This window comes from Spinacia oleracea, chromosome 4 (genome assembly GCF_020520425.1).
Source record: "Spinacia oleracea cultivar Varoflay chromosome 4, BTI_SOV_V1, whole genome shotgun sequence".
NCBI classification, from domain to species: Eukaryota; Viridiplantae; Streptophyta; class Magnoliopsida; order Caryophyllales; family Amaranthaceae; genus Spinacia; species Spinacia oleracea.
In genome coordinates this window covers 167,335,723-167,351,779 of record NC_079490.1, presented here as the reverse complement: position 1 = coordinate 167,351,779, position 16,057 = coordinate 167,335,723, and the positions used below count along the sequence as shown (strand labels likewise).

The 16,057-nt window shown below is 37.7% G+C and overlaps 1 protein-coding gene across 1 annotated transcript; it reads right to left on the bottom strand.

The window, feature by feature from the left end:
- Positions 1-865: 865 nt before the first annotated feature.
- On the bottom strand, positions 866-15,022 carry LOC110790870 (autophagy-related protein 2). Its single transcript, XM_021995633.2, has 14 exons — positions 14,621-15,022; positions 12,382-13,457; positions 11,955-12,100; positions 10,936-11,111; positions 7,677-10,844; positions 7,477-7,589; positions 6,299-6,506; positions 4,931-5,044; positions 4,554-4,661; positions 4,306-4,438; positions 3,497-3,699; positions 2,033-2,229; positions 1,707-1,946; positions 866-1,232 (listed from the first exon to the last, which is right to left on the bottom strand). Exons 1-13 carry the CDS (start codon positions 14,822-14,824, stop codon positions 1,874-1,876), a joined length of 5,919 nt encoding a protein of 1,972 aa, XP_021851325.1. The 5' UTR covers positions 14,825-15,022; the 3' UTR covers positions 866-1,232; positions 1,707-1,873.
- Positions 15,023-16,057: the final 1,035 nt, after the last annotated feature.

The window sequence follows — 16,057 nt, the reverse complement described above, 5'->3', positions numbered from 1 at the left end:
AAATTTATTAACACCTATGCGCGCAAGACCTTTTGATCTGACATTGAATACCAACTATATGATTCACACGTTGACTACATCATAAACAGATGAAGATCAAACCAATTTTAATTTGTTTATAGACTGTGAAAAATAAAATTACAACCCCCTAAAATTCTCCATTTCTGGGACAAGCCGCGTACTGCACTAGAGCAACAGAAGAAGTCATCTGGCTGTTAGTATAGTGCATGTATTGAATAGATGAACATGACTAATTATCGCCTTTTATGGAATCTTTCCCCTAAATCACATTACAGATCTTGATTGCAATAATAATCCCCCCAGATTCTCACCTCAAAAGACAAGACAAAATGGAACAGTAAAACTATAAAGAACTGAAAGAAGTACACAACATCTCTATGTCAATTTTTTTTTTTTTTATTGTAAAAAAAAAAAAAAAAAAAAAAAAAAAAAAAAAAAAAAAAAACTGCTGCCAGACATTGTTACAAGCTCCCAAACCCTTAAACATCACAAGGCTCCAAAAGAACAAAGAGTAACACAAGATTGCATGAAAATGAAAATGTCTTTTGAACAATTTAACAATATATTACTGAAACCTATTCTGAAACCATATCAATTCACAGCTGAAACCTGAACTTGAATACACAGGTCAAGAAATCTATGAAATGATTCCAAGACAAACAAAATCACTAGTCCGAACCATTGAACTTTGAACGCTTTGGGAAACAAATACACCCATGCTTAATTTTTGACGAAATTTTAACCACGCAACTAACACAAGTCAAACAAAGAGAGAGTCACTGCACTCCGAGTCTCCAACACCACCTTAGATGTTGAAACAAACCTATTCTATGTTCCTCAATCCTCACCATTAAAACATTAATACTATGTACATACTTCGTGTAAACAATAACATCAATATTTAGATCACATTTCCAACCAAACATGGAAATGCGTTTTAACCTTTTTAACTGTACACCTGCTTGAAAATACATATAAAGCAAACAATGTACATAAATAGAAACTACATTCCAACTTGCAGAATGAAGCTTCTAAAGAATAAGGAATGGATAAAGCCACACATCTCTATGAACTATACAAGGCTCTTGTGTGCTTCTAAAAATGAAAATCACCAATAAATCACTATTTACAATTTGTACAGGGACTATCAAACTCTTTAGCTATTCAGATCCAATGGTGACGAATCTGCTTGTTACACGCCAAGTCTACACCTGAAGTAAAAACATTGCACAAATTGAGAATTTTGGCTCACGAGTGCGCGAAAGACCTATTGATTTATGAATGCCTAAAATAAAGTAGAGAAAAAACCATGCATATCTGTAAAGTGGATAAAACCAAAAAAACAGAGGCGATATATAAGATTCAAATAGCCACGCGCGAATAACAACTTAGTGCAGTTAGAAGTAGACCTGTCAAACGGATCATTTGGATCGGATTGGATCGGTCCATTCAGATTGGGTCATTACGAGTCATTTATAATTCGGAACGGGTTCAGGTATGGGTCGGGTCAATAAACTAGCCTAATATAGATCGCACATGACATATGTGAAGTGAAAACCTTAAATAAAAAAATCAGGCTCATGCTGAACACCAAGTTGATGAATGCAGCTAATAAAAAGAACCCCAAGCCGACAGAGTTCAATAAAAAGAACCGGAAATAAATTAACCGATTTTATTATACTCACGTGATATAGATGTGCATCGGGATCCAACGAAGCCATTGTTGACTCTGCACAACTAATGCTGCAAGGTTTTGAGAAGACTCGTTGAAGCTCATTGAGAATGACTGGCAGTAAACCTACCATTCCCGCTGAAAAATGAGTTCATGACTTTATAACTTAAACCAGCAAGTTCAACTTTGCTCCCAAGAACGAGACGGCCCCAAGTACTTGTTCAGGGATTCCTCCTTGTGATCAGGATCAAGGCTGCAAGTACATCAAGCATGTATGAGTACTTAAGATTTCTCAACAAAGGCCTAGGAATAGTGAAGGAAACTAGATTTCAAATAGACCTATTTCTGACACCAAGAAGAGCACAGTGCAGAGCTTGTGCAGCAGCAGAAGCAGGAGCGATGGCTGCAGCAGGAGCTCCCCTGACTGCACTTACAATAGCGGAACTAGCACCACCACCTCGTTGGTACGTTTTCATGGGAGCATGAATTAACGCAGAGGCAGTCTTCCCCAGGCCATCACTAAGACTCTCATAAGCCTGTTAAAATCACAAGCATCAACCAAATTACTAAAAGCTTTGGATCCTTAACACGCTTGCCAATCCAGAATTCTGTACCTATTATTCATCTAACTGTTGAGAGGAAGACGAGTGACGAATGCTACATGTATAAGAAATTACACTATAATGGCATTAGATAGACCCGTGATTTGCATTTAACACGTGCAATTGCCTTTTGGATTCAAGGATCAAGCAGAAACAATGATCTTGAAATTGTAGGGATAAGGTTTAAAGCCTAAAAGAACACCTTTGCAACTGTACTGAAGTCAAATATAGCTCATTATTTTGAAGCATAAGAAGCACACAGCTAACTGACAGAATTCTATTATCTCACTCAGAAGTTTCATTCACTTATAACCAATAGTGGAAAAGACTTCAAAAGATGCAAGGGAAAACTTTGACTGATCCCCCATCTAAAGCTTTCACTACAACATTAGCTCATATAAGATAATAAGAGTACTGATATACCCAAGGGTCAATTTAATGATAAGCAAGGTACACTGAGCAGGCCAATTTAACGGGATACACAAGCTGCCTAATATAAAGCTAGAATGCAGAAGTTTCGTTCACTTATAACCCAAGAATATAATTCAAATGAAGCAAGGGAAAATCCCGACTGATTACCCCATCTCAACTTTCACTACAACAGTGAGATACCTCTCATAAGCACCCCTTCTACTTCAACTAAACTGTCCTCCGTTGATTTTTGAAAGAGAATATGGATGCACTTGAGAAGAGTAATATCAGTATGAACGTATCACCAAAGCTCCTAATCACTCCCATGGGAAGGAGGGGTGATGAAATGTATACAGCCTTACCTTTGCAATGACACAGAGGCTGGTTCGAATTGACCTTTGACTAAAAAGGCAATGCCATTTGTAATGAGCCATCTTAATTTAGTACATTACCATAAAATCCAAAGAACAGTGAATTAACGGCTCCAATAGAAATGGACAGTGTAAAAAGTGATAGACGATAAACAATTTTAAACAAGATTTCCAGAAACAGTAGGCTGCTATAACTGTTCTCTTAGGCCACAAGAGAAAATCCTTCATGGATATTTCTATCTAAATTTGGTCATTCCAAAACATAGCTAAAAGTTTCTCAAATGTAATTGAAATATATGTATATGCAGTGGATCATTATATGTATGTTTATGAATATATGAGAGGAAAGAAATTCAATAAATGAACAGGAAATATATATAATAAACAACTGAGCTGAAGCAGAGTATGCAAATGCTTACCCGTCGAAGTCCATGTTGAGCATCTTCTGGTTGTTCAGATCCAAGGTTTTTCTTGACTTTGCTTCTGATAGGGTGGGGCAGTGGTGGTTGAATGCGTGTAAGAATGCATTCTGCATGAAGCAGAATCTCATGAGCCCCTGCTGCCAAATGCACACCGAGTCCAATAGCTTCGAGTGAGATACTCTTGAGGAACGCCACAGTCCCTGACAAAGGCCAAGCAAGACGTTAAGCATTAGGGGTCATTTGGTTCAGCAAAGGAAAGGAATCAAGAGTGATACTGTATATATTCTGCTTCCCTACATCACGGTATTGTTATCCGAGCTTTAGAGACGTTAAGCTTAAGGGGCCATTTGGTTGAACAATACCAAGGCAAGGAAGGTATAAACTTCCCTACATCACCACAGTGTATATAAAAAACAACGTTAAATTATTGGATAACATTGTTGGATCCTGTTCTCAACCCTTTGTAAGAGTTGGGGAATTTGGGTTTTTAAGTCTATTCCTTCTTTTCGTTTACGAGAAAAGTTGCACGGTTGCTGTACTTGAGCAAATATTTGCCCCCCCCCAAAAAAATCAATATAACTGACATCTAGTTTGGTAGGCACACTTCAATTTTTTTTTCCACAGAACCAGCAATCTTATCCACATACAACTATACAAGTCATCAACAAAGTTCTGCTTCATTCTTGACTGTGAAGCTAGACGATTTTGAGGAAAAAAAACATAAAATGCAACCAACAGATCTCAGATTTATAAAATCAAAAACAGATAATCAAACTAATAACAAGTGAATGGGGTTAGCTAGATACCTCTTTGTAAACCCTTCACTAATCTATGATCCTTCCTATAATTCTTCACTGGCAGGGAAACCAACTTTGCAGCACCAGAGCCAACAGAAACAAATGACCGAATAGTAGGAAGACCTCGCAGTAACTTATGGATCTACATTTTCAGAAAAATGACAACATTAAGTTACAAATTGAAGACTCGAGGATACAAATCAAAATGTTGGAATTACGTCACAATTTTCATGCGAACAAAACCAAGTCAGCAAAACCTGATTTTGGGAGATATCTTCTAGCCATTCCCCAATTGTTGTTTCACATACATTGTTCCATCCATAAACACCAGCAGCTTGTACATTCTTAAGATGCAGCTCAACCCCCTGCCAAAATAATTTGTAAAGTCAAGTTACGCAATCAGTACATCGTTGGTGGGCAACATAGACTGAATCGGATTAACATATGTAATTATGTATGAATCATAATTTCAAAAAAAAAAATAGTAACACAGAAAATAAACCCAAAAATTTTTTGTTGACATGAAAACATCATTGATAGTTCTCCCCTAATCCCTTCCCTTTCTCGACAGTTTTCATACGCACATTCCCTGATTTTGAAAATTTGGTGCAACAATAACACAGCAATATGTTACCTTCCAAGGAACAAGGTTTACAAGTTCCACATACTTCCCTCCACTTAACGCAGCAAGATCAACACGGCTAGGACAATAGTCAACTCGAAGAATAATAGGCTGGATGTCGAATTTCTGCAGGAAAATTATTGAATGAAATTCACCAGACTACAACATCCAAACAGAAAAAGGACAACAAGCAACTTGGACCAGAAAAATGTCAAGCCTAAAAAAAATGGTATAACCATCAATATTACAGATTCAAACAACCCATACTAGAACAAGGTCTAGAGAAGCTGACTAGCTGTGGACTACCAACCACAATTCCCCAGTCGTGAGTATCCGCATATTGAGCTAGAGAAGGAAATTTTATTGAAATATTCGTTTAACTTTATTTCCAGTTATTAGCTTGTTACCCTTTGACTTCATGAACTATTCACATATCCTGCGTTGACCATATTGTTTTCTAATACATAAAAAAAACAACTAATATTACATAAATTTACTGAATTCGTCTTGATGTATGTTTTTGAAGTAGTAATACCAATGTACTAATTTATCCTTCATTTAAATTTTTACAACCTCACCATACCAATGTACTGGTTCTTTAGAGTTTTAAATAAAGGTATCGTTAAGTCCTTTAAGGTAATATGGAAAAGCTCACTTTTTAACTTAATTTAAAGAGTGGCCTATTACTTTGGCACAAATTAATAAAGATATGTGGCCATTCTCACCCTTGACTCTTAAGCTATGCACTCTGAAAAGTCTAAGTTGTTTCAACCACAACAAAGTCCAATACACGTTCCACAACATCATTTCGAATCAGAAACTCATGCTTCAAACAAACTTGAAAGGAAGCCTTTTAGGGGTGTGGCATCGTGGGCAGTAAATGGGCTGCTTTATTAGAACCGATCATCCCACAGAGTAACACTTCACAGGAAAATTAAGTAATTAACCCCCAAGTCTCAGGGGGGGAAGCCTGTAGAAAAAATATAAGGTGTTTTCCAAAGCCTAAGCAATTTGTTACAGGTTTAAATAAAATATTCAATTTCAACACGAAACAGCCTAGGGTTCAAAAGCTTCAAAAAATAACTATAAGCTCACTAGCCACTCCTCAATTCCAGCACAAAACAGCCTAGGGTTCAAAAGCTTCAAAAAAATAACTACAAGCTCACTAGCCACTCCAATATTATACAGTTGGTGAGCTAAGAAAACATTGGTTTCTCCAGATAAGTGACTGAGTGTGACACACCCAAATATTGATTGATTGGTTGGTTGGATGGGTGTGATGAGCTTGTTACATTTCCTGTTCACATAGATATCTAAATAATCCAGGGGAGCGAGTAAAAGCTTGAAATAGCAACGAAAACGCAATATCTAAATACTTGCCTGAAAATACGGAAGCAGTGCTTCCTCCACGAGGCCAAAACCTTTCAGCTTACTATCTTCAGCTAAGGTTATATCTGACAAACCTGAACCTTGTGCCTCACTATCTGAGGAATCCTCTGGTGAATTCTTGTCACCAAAAAAGGAAATAAGAAAATCAAGCTGGCTCTGATGAAGATGCAGTAATATTGGAAGGACAGCTACACGTAACCTGCAGATCCAGCTATCTGTTAAAGAGTTGTTGCAGCCACAAGGAAATAAAATTGGAAGAACAGTATGCAGTGAGACCCAACATACACAGACAATTTGGATAACTGGACCTAGCAGACAAACCAGAACAGGCCTTGACAGGTTAATGGTGGATAATTAACTAGCAGCTATACAAAGTTCAAATAAAAAGACAACCGAGTAAAGAAGGAACATAAACTACCTGGATACATATTGAACTCCCAAAATGTATCCAGAAGTGCGATTCAAATAATATGAGGGTATACACTCTAGACAGCTTGAAATAAACAAGAGAAGCAAAAAATATAAGCAACACATCTTTAAAGCAGTCATGATTTTCAGAAAAATCCGGCAGAAGCAGAAAAGTACCTACTATAGAAGCTGCATTGAAAACTTCCCATAATTAGCTTATGCATCGTTGTGACATTATTTCCTACATTCCATATTATCTGACCACCCCCCCCCCCCCCCCCCAAAAAAAAAAAGAGGAAAAAAAAAACTAACTATTTTTATTCTGCATTAATTGTCACCTAAATATCAATGCACTACTTTAGTTTTCTTTTTAAATACAAAACCAACATCATTTGTCAATTTTAAATCGACACTTTAATCCGTGTGCATGACCTAAAAGCTTTATGTTTGAAGGAGGTGACTGATAACTAGGCCTGCAGAACATCAATACTCTAATTATCATGCTTTATCCAACTTCTATTTAAAGATTACCAATACCACAAGCACGTGGAACGGGCAGAAATGCAACTTCACTAAATTAACCCATTTTACCCTTACAAGTAAGCATTTTGAGGAAATAGTCCCACCATTCACCTCCAATTTTTTTTATAAAAGCAATAAATAGATTCACTAGCTCTACTCAGAAACGAGGATCATTCAATGGAAAGTGTCTCTACTGATATCATAGAAGAGTCCCGTAGACCAAACAAAAATTTGCATACCGATACTCCTCAAGAGGGGTCATGGGATCTGGTCTGACAGCTTCCAAGTCAAGTTTGAATGCCTTTGAGAGAGATTGTCTAGGTCGTTCCTTAGAACAATAATGTCCGAGCACCTTGCAGATGAGAAGGAAAAAAATGTCACTAATAATGCTATACAGAAGGATAACAAAAAAGAAACCTGAAAAGGTACCCAAAATTACCAGTTTCCAAGGAGCATTTTTGCTGTTGTCATAAAGGTGAAGATCTTGGATAGAAAGACAAAGTTTAGATACACATAAGTCCCTATCTGGGAAGACATCATAACGAACATTCATGTTAGATAGTGCAAGTTCTAAGCAAGTAGCTTCATCCCTTCCATTAATTTCAGCAGAATGTCGGACAGTTTCCCCTAAGTCATGCCAGTCAGAACCAGCATACATCTGCCATTTAATATTCACACTTTTCAGAAGTAACCGTCCTTTTAATCTTTGGCAACCATTGTCTTCCTTGAAATTTCGCTGCTGTTTCGGAATCTGTTTTGAGTGAGATTGACCAGTTCGATCTGGAACATAGTTCTCCAAAATTCTTAAGGAAGTACTACCATACCATCCACTTTTCCCTCTTTGAACATCCAAATTTCCCCTGCTCTCCATATTAGATTGAGAATTAACTTCAGGAAAATGACTGTTAATGGTTAGTTCTGATAATGATCTTAAATCTGATAGGCAATAGCTTTCCATAATCTCCGTCTTCTGCAGAACTGACGAATGACCATCTTCCATAGAATTTCCACGACATGGATAAGCAAAGCTATGTCCCTCAAGACATTGATCTCTATCATTTCCCTCAACTATACTATGTTCTGACCTGTCAAACGAGCTCATGGTTTTTCCACTGAACAGAAAGGCATCTTCAGATATTCCATCCATCAAGCCAAGCAACCCGGAATCAGACTTTGAATCTGGACCAAGTTGTTGCACCTTCAGTGTCCCAGGGGACGAATTGCTGCTAGTTTCTGACACTCTTTTACTATCATCCTCTCTCTGCACCTGTTTCAGAGAATTCCACCTGTTTTGCAAGTGTACAAGCGACTCTTCCATATCTGGGGCAAAAAGCTGCTGGAGTTGGGAAGCCAGGCGTATTAGACCAAGTGTTGTATCATGACAAGTACTAATAACAACATGAGATTCAGAACAACTTAGTTCCCAGCAAATGTCATTTTCACTGTTGATTCTCAAGATTGCTTCAACCAGAGCCTCCGCAGCAACTTTTACATAGCCAAGTTCATGTAAATTATTAACACTGTATTCACCCACAAGTTTTTCCTGCTTTCCAGCATCATGAAGAAGAAGACCCACATCTCGAAATCTGATGTTGTAGTCGCCGTCTGGAGTACCAGATATCACTGTGCTTGAAAGTGTCAAAGATGATGCAGCCAGCAGACAGGCAATAAAAGGATCACATGAATTATCGTCGAGGTTAACAGAAATACGAGATTTAGAATTGAGACATTCTCCATTAACTTCTGTTTCGCAAAAGTATGGCTCATAACTCAATGCAACATCGATAAATTTTAGAACGAACGAAAGCTTCTGAGAATTCCCCTTCTGCCGATCACAGTCAACTGCTTCGCCTGTTTCAAGAGAAGGCAAGCTAAAGAACGAAATAATCTTATCCAGCCAATCTAAGCGACCTCCTGGTGCAACAATAGTCCCACATTTCAAGCTTATTGACAAGTAATTATGGAAACTCTCTGGGTCAGACATATACACAATATCAGACCCAGCATGGCTGCAGGACAAAACATTCGAACCTTCTCCATCTCCGCGTCCATTTGAACTATCGCAAAAAGATATCAGAAGAACATCCTGATTTGCAACCGAAGTAATAGAACCCCATAATTTCCCTTCGTGATGGGATACCCAAATAAAACTAGCACCACTAGTAGCCCCAATATCAGAAACAGAAAGCAATTGAAGATTCTGGATTTCCAGTTTTAACCTGTGCCATGAACCAGGAAGTTCACTCTGCAATGAGCTTCTAAGACAATCCCCTTGGTCAAGTTCAATATGAATTTCTGCCAGACCACATTCAAGAAGGATGGATGATTGGTTAACACTTGTTTCTCTATTTTCATAAGATGTGTCACTACCAGCACTGGATAATGCATCCACAGCTTGACTCAAAAGGTCAAAGAAACATAAGTACTGAGACCTGCGTAGAGTAACCTTCATGACAGGTACACAAACATGTAGACAGTATTTGGAGCTCAGTATCAGTTCCTTCTGTTTTTGGGAAGATAAATCCCATTTATCTTCCCTGGTTGATACGGAGGTAAACTCATAATCACTTGTTGCAGATGACATTTTACTTGCTGAACCACCAGATGTTGCTAAAGTCTTTGCAATCTTTGTAATCCAATGACCAGTTATTGCGTCTTCTTGCCAAATCATACTGATCAAACCAAACCAATGAGTTCCATTTGCAAGGGCCAAAATTTTGTGAGAACAAAATTTCTGATTCTCCAACTCAGTGGACCTACCAGCATTGTCAGCCACAGCACCATTTACATGGTAAACTTCAAGATTAACAACATTAAGCTGCACTGAGTGAGAAGGTGATGGAGTACATTTCTTCCAAGATGTATCTTCTTGAACAAGAGCAGACCAATCAGACTTCAATTTCTCGAAATTTGATGGGGAAGAGAAATCAAGAGCGATAAATTGATCACAGGAGATATAGCTTTTATAACCTCCGCCATGCATAAAAGGGAAGCATAAAATTATTTTAGCATGAGGAAGAAATATGCTTCCTCCCAAGCTTCCCTTGAAGGATGTCGATGTGACATCAGAATGAGGAGAAGATTTTTGCTTCACTTCAAAGGCTTCAGATGAAAATTCAGCCCCCTGTTTGTCCTTACTGGCAGAATTTACGAGTGCTCTTGAAAAATCCAGGACCATGTTCACCAAATCAAAGTTTAACCACACTATAAATGGTGGAAGCTTTAACGAAAACGAAACACGCTTAGTTGACTGACCATCAAAGGATCTCGAACTCACTGCTAAGAGACACTGACTTGCACCAGAAGTTTCAAACAGGGTAGCCTTCACTGTTTTGCTGCCACGAGCACAGTTTTGAGTACTCAATAAACTAGGAGCATTCCCAATCTTAGATGCCTCGGAAACTTTCTTACTTGGTTCAGCAAACAAGCAACTCGAAGGCAGAACACCGAGAACCTTATCTTGCAAATCCCGGATCATTAGAGTCTGACAACTTGAACCCTTCTCATCAACATGCAAACTGAAATCCACAGAATCCTTCTGACTGAAGTAGTCATCTAAGACGATGTACTTGACAGTTGTTTCCAATTTCCACTCCTGGGGACATACCTGTTTGATTTTCCAGATGTTCAGAGTTCAGTGGCCATAGAATTTGGAGCCACAAACAATAGAGACTAACACTGTGAGCATAAAGAGTTACCTGGATATCTAGGAGAATGTCTTGGCATCTCAAATCCAGGTGATGAACATCAAAATCAGTACCAACTTGCTCATCGGCTGGCTTGTGTTGAATCAACTGATCTTCGTCAGACAAGGCTAAAATTGTTGAAAGTCCAACAAGAGTAATCTTGAGATTCGTTTGCACATGCTGCTGCTCTGCGCAAAATATAGGAAAATAAATAACTACACTAAAGCATGCTAATTTCCTAGCAGAACACTGGTGGAAAAAAAACGACTTCCACATTTAAACACAACTGAAATTCAAGATACAAGCAGAGAAAGTAATCAACTTAGTGATATCATTAAGATCAAGAGTGGCATGATCCAAATAAATTCAAGAACTATGGAGCAACGGATGAAGTTAATAGTTAAGACTTCTTAGCACAACATATTAGTGCAAAAAGCCTTCAAACATTCCGTTCAAGGAGTTCTTTTTAAAAAGAAAAATAAACATGCTGCTTCTACCGTTTGCAAGATTCTTCTACTCATCTAACAACTATTACTGAAAATTCAACACTAAATACTAGACTTGCAGGAAAAAAAAAGGGTGATAACACAACTACTAATAACACAATATATCTCTGTGAATTCTCCAGGGGTTAACTTTCAATGATTCAAAGAACATTATATGCTATTTTGTCTCCATTGAATTTCGCTTCCAATCCTCCAGTTACCCATTCAGTGCCATTATTCTTGATAAACAAATTAACACAACACAAAAAAAGGATAACGGCTAACGATACAAGTTTCTTACAACATGGTCAAATACTGACTAAAACAATCGGCATATTTCTCTGAGGTGATAATCGACGAGCTCTTATATAAAACCTTTCAGGCAATCATTGAATTGTTTAGACCAGTTTGGACAAGTTCAAAACGACTGGTTATTTGAAGGAGGAAAGATTATGAGATATATGAGCAAGCTCTTCAAATGTTCATCAAAGATGCAAAGTATGGCAAAGCAAAAAACTTATAAACAGGCTGAGAAAACGAACAAACCAGTAGTAACATTCAAAGATCCAGAAGCAAGATTTGATGCAGCAGTTATTGCACTAAAAACAGAGCACGTCCAACTCCACATTACACTGCTGCCCGCAAACTGGGAGCTCCTCATCTCATCCAAACAATCGAAAAACTGATCTACACTGCAGATGGCAAAAGGACAACTTAATTGAGACCTAAGTAACAAAAAGTGTAATTTAAATAATAAATACCCAATAGACTTGACAAGATGATGATGATGATGATTAATAGCTACTTCAACTTGTAACGGCATAAAAGCTTCACATAACGATAAGATTTAAAACATCAACAACCATTGACACAGCAAGACAAAGAAATATGTACACGTTATATCGACATATCATTATGATTGGAGGATTTGGAACCCACATAAAAAAATGATCAGCATAAAGAGTAAGAAAACCTGGCTCCTAAATTTGCCTCTTCAATTCCCGGATTCTCGCAGATTCCAGTAGAAATGGGTACCCAATCTGATATGAAACGTGACTCCTTGAGAAAAACATCTGTAGCTATTTCTTCCCTCAACGGAACATTTATTTTAAATGAACTCTCACATTCTGGTGTAAGGTACTTGTCAGACAGCAAGGAAGAAGGTAAAGCTGATGGACTGCACTGAGAAGTAGAATTAGATAAAAATGTGTCGATAGACATTTCATTAACATTATCAACCTTGTTTTTCTCATACTTCTCAAGCAATTCCCAGGTGACTACTATCCATTTTAGGGTGCTGGGTTGCAATTTAACAATCAAGGTGTCTAGGTTTACTTCTGCATCCAATTTGTTAGTATCCAAAGAACCATTCTTCCAAGGCATAGACAGCTTCATAGTACCACAACAACCACCTCTTTCCCCTGTCAACAGAGGTTTTGAACCATTAGGCAGACAGTAGCCAAGGTCTGCAGCCTGAGGAGCAAGCTGTGTTTGATTGTATCCACTACTCATCTGAAGAAGCTCAACTGTAGCTCCCTCAAATTTGAGAAAATTTGTCAGATGGCTTATACCAAAAAAATCTTCAGCATTTGCACCATCAGTCAAGCTCTTGTCTTCAGAAATGCAAGTCCCGCATTCAATTTCTGCGATCCGCAATACCAACGCGTCATCAGACTCTTCTTCCCCTTTATCCCTTTCTAACCCGGTGTCAAATGCAACAATCACACTTTTTATTCTGATACAGAAGCTAGTCAACAGCCACTTCACCATCTTCGCGACTGTCCTGACTCCCTCATGAATATTGACAGAAGTAGCTCCGGACTTGTAGACCATATCTTGTTCAACCGTTCCAATGTCATTACTCGCGCCATGATCTTCATTGAAGCCTCGAGTTCCAGCTACCTCATGTGAAGTGTCATCATAGCATGGAAATAGCACAAGCTCAAGCTCATCCACCTCAACTTCACAACCTTTACCATTCCAAGGCATTTTTACTAACAACGAGCGGATTGATCCTTCTTTCACTCTAAATATTGATACTTCCCCCAACTGAAATGAACCAAGAACTTTAGTTATCAGAAAACGCACTACCCAGACAGACAACAATATAACAGCATGTGTAAATGTGCTATCAGGAGATACTGAGTATGAAGTATTACATAGAATATAATAGAAAAGAACTATTGTGGGTAACTATCTATTACTAACCACTTTCTGAGACAAGCTACCTAATAAATTTAAACAAACAACTTGTAACTTGTAAGTACTTTTGTTCTGGAATCACTAATCTATTAGCATCCCTCATAAAGTGGCCAACAAATCCAAACCACTCCCCTTCCCCTGCTCTACGTACCCACCCACCCCTACCCACCCCCCCCCCCCCGGTTGTCCTTTCTCTACTCGACCACCAACCTCACATTCTCTCCTCCTACTTCCTCTCTCTATCTCCTTCACTTCTGCTGGTATTTCCGTGTAGGACGTGAGTGACTGTTTGCAATGGTTGACAGCATTGGTTGTGTTACGGGTGTCAACAAGGAGTGGTTCTTTTACTGCTGATCAGTTAGTTTTGACTTATCAATCATTAAGGTAGCCGACAAATCCAAATGGCCACTTCCCTTCCCCTGTTCCTAGCAATGCCCCTTCATTGCTGCCGCTTATTTTGATAAAAATGCTTCCTCCATCCAGAATCAATAATCACATTGTTTCCAACCTTATGATTAAGGATTCACTAAGATGTCATTTAACAACTGATTTGTGGAAAATTTGACATGAGTGATCCCAAGTTTTGGCCTTAATAAGAAAAACACAAGAGTCCAAATTTCCACCATCTTTCACATTAATCCTAAGTATACTACTCTTTCACCAATTCCTATCCCTTTCCCCGCCTCCACCCCCCACAACTATATTCCTTCCCCTGCGGCAACACCACCCTCACTCACTATTCTCAAGCTAGGGCATGTTTAGTAATCTATACAGAACCTATATCCGAACATCCCAAAATAGATAGCCAAAAACAATTAAAATTCACATGCTTATTTTATTCTCCAGAAAACGAACTACACATGCAACGATCACTTCAGTTCAACATCTAAAAACCAAAGTATAACAATAACAAACCAATACGGAGTAAAATTTAAGATAAAAACAACAGAAAAAGCAATAGAATCACAATAATAACTGCATAATTAAAAAAAATATTAAAAAAGAAGTACCTTTTGATTAAGATAATCGACATTAAGGGCGAGATCAGTGAGCTGAAGCAACCCAGCAGAAAGCTGAACATCAAGCTGATCAAGATCGATATCACCATGAATAAATTTACCCAACTTTTTCTTCAACAAAAACTTGCATAATCGTTTGATAGCGTAACGAGACAGAATTGCCTCCGCCGATTTGGCGATATTCCAGGAAAACATCTTCCCCCAATTTCCCTTTGCGTTTTCTATTTACAGTGATTTTGCGATGTTAGGGTTTTGAAATTGGGGGTTTAATTGTGATTTTGAGGGATGATAGAAAGTCCGTTTGTCGTCCATCAAAGCCGCAGCCGCCACGACTAGAGTCGTCTTAGGAGAGAGAAAATAGGAGTAAGGGAAACGGATTTACGAATCCTGATAGATAAACTCTTCGAATAATTTTTTTTATCTTTTTCCTTTTTTTATCTTTTTTTTGTTTTGTGCAAATATATGGACTTTTTTTGGCGGTTCCGTGTGCTTCATGACCGGGAACAACCGGGGTTTTTGTTTGGTTGTTGTGGGCCTTGGGGGTGTTCGAATCGGTGGTTCGGCTGTCTCCGGTCGTAGTAAACTGTCGCCCAAATATTTTCCGTTATCATGTCGGTTTAGTAAAACTGTCGCGAAAATATTTTCCCGTTATCGTGTCGGTTTAGTAAAATTGTTGCAAAAAAAAAATCCGGTTATCGTGTCGGTTTAGTAAAACTGTAGCCCAAATATTTTTCTCGTGTCGGTTTAGTATTATGTTATTGGTTGATTTATTTATTACTAGTCATATATACACGCGTTAATCAAATAAGAAAATTAATATTGTACGTAGTATTAATAATGAAGATTAATAAGAGAATTTATGTACGAATTATAATTTTGACTCCGTCCCAACAGCTCCCTTATGGAATAAAGATATTTTGTAAGGCTTTGTTTTGTTCGACTTATTTTGACTTAATTATTTCAGACAAAATAAGTTCAAATAAGTTCAGTTAAGTTCAGATAAATTCAGATAGATTCAGTTAAGTTTAGAAAAGTTCAGATAATATAAGTTCGGCAAAATTAAGTTTTTTGCAGACATTTTCACACACAGATAAGTTTATTTCAGACAAAATAAGTTTTTTTTCAGATAAATTAAGTTCATTTAAGTTCAGACAATATAAGTTCAGTCAAAATAAGTTTAATAGAACGGAGGCTAACATATATCTACCTAAATTAGTTAGGTAAGCACTATATTTTGTTTTGATAATCAAATATATTTTTGTATAAAGCTAAGTCAGAGATATTTATGAGTGAATATCATTTATGGTTAGAAAAATAAAAGTGGAGGTATAACAGATAGTTTACATTCTTGACGCCGCCTTCAGATAAGTCCATATAAGTTCAGAAAATATAAGTTCAACAAAAATAAGTTTTTTCAGACATTTTCAC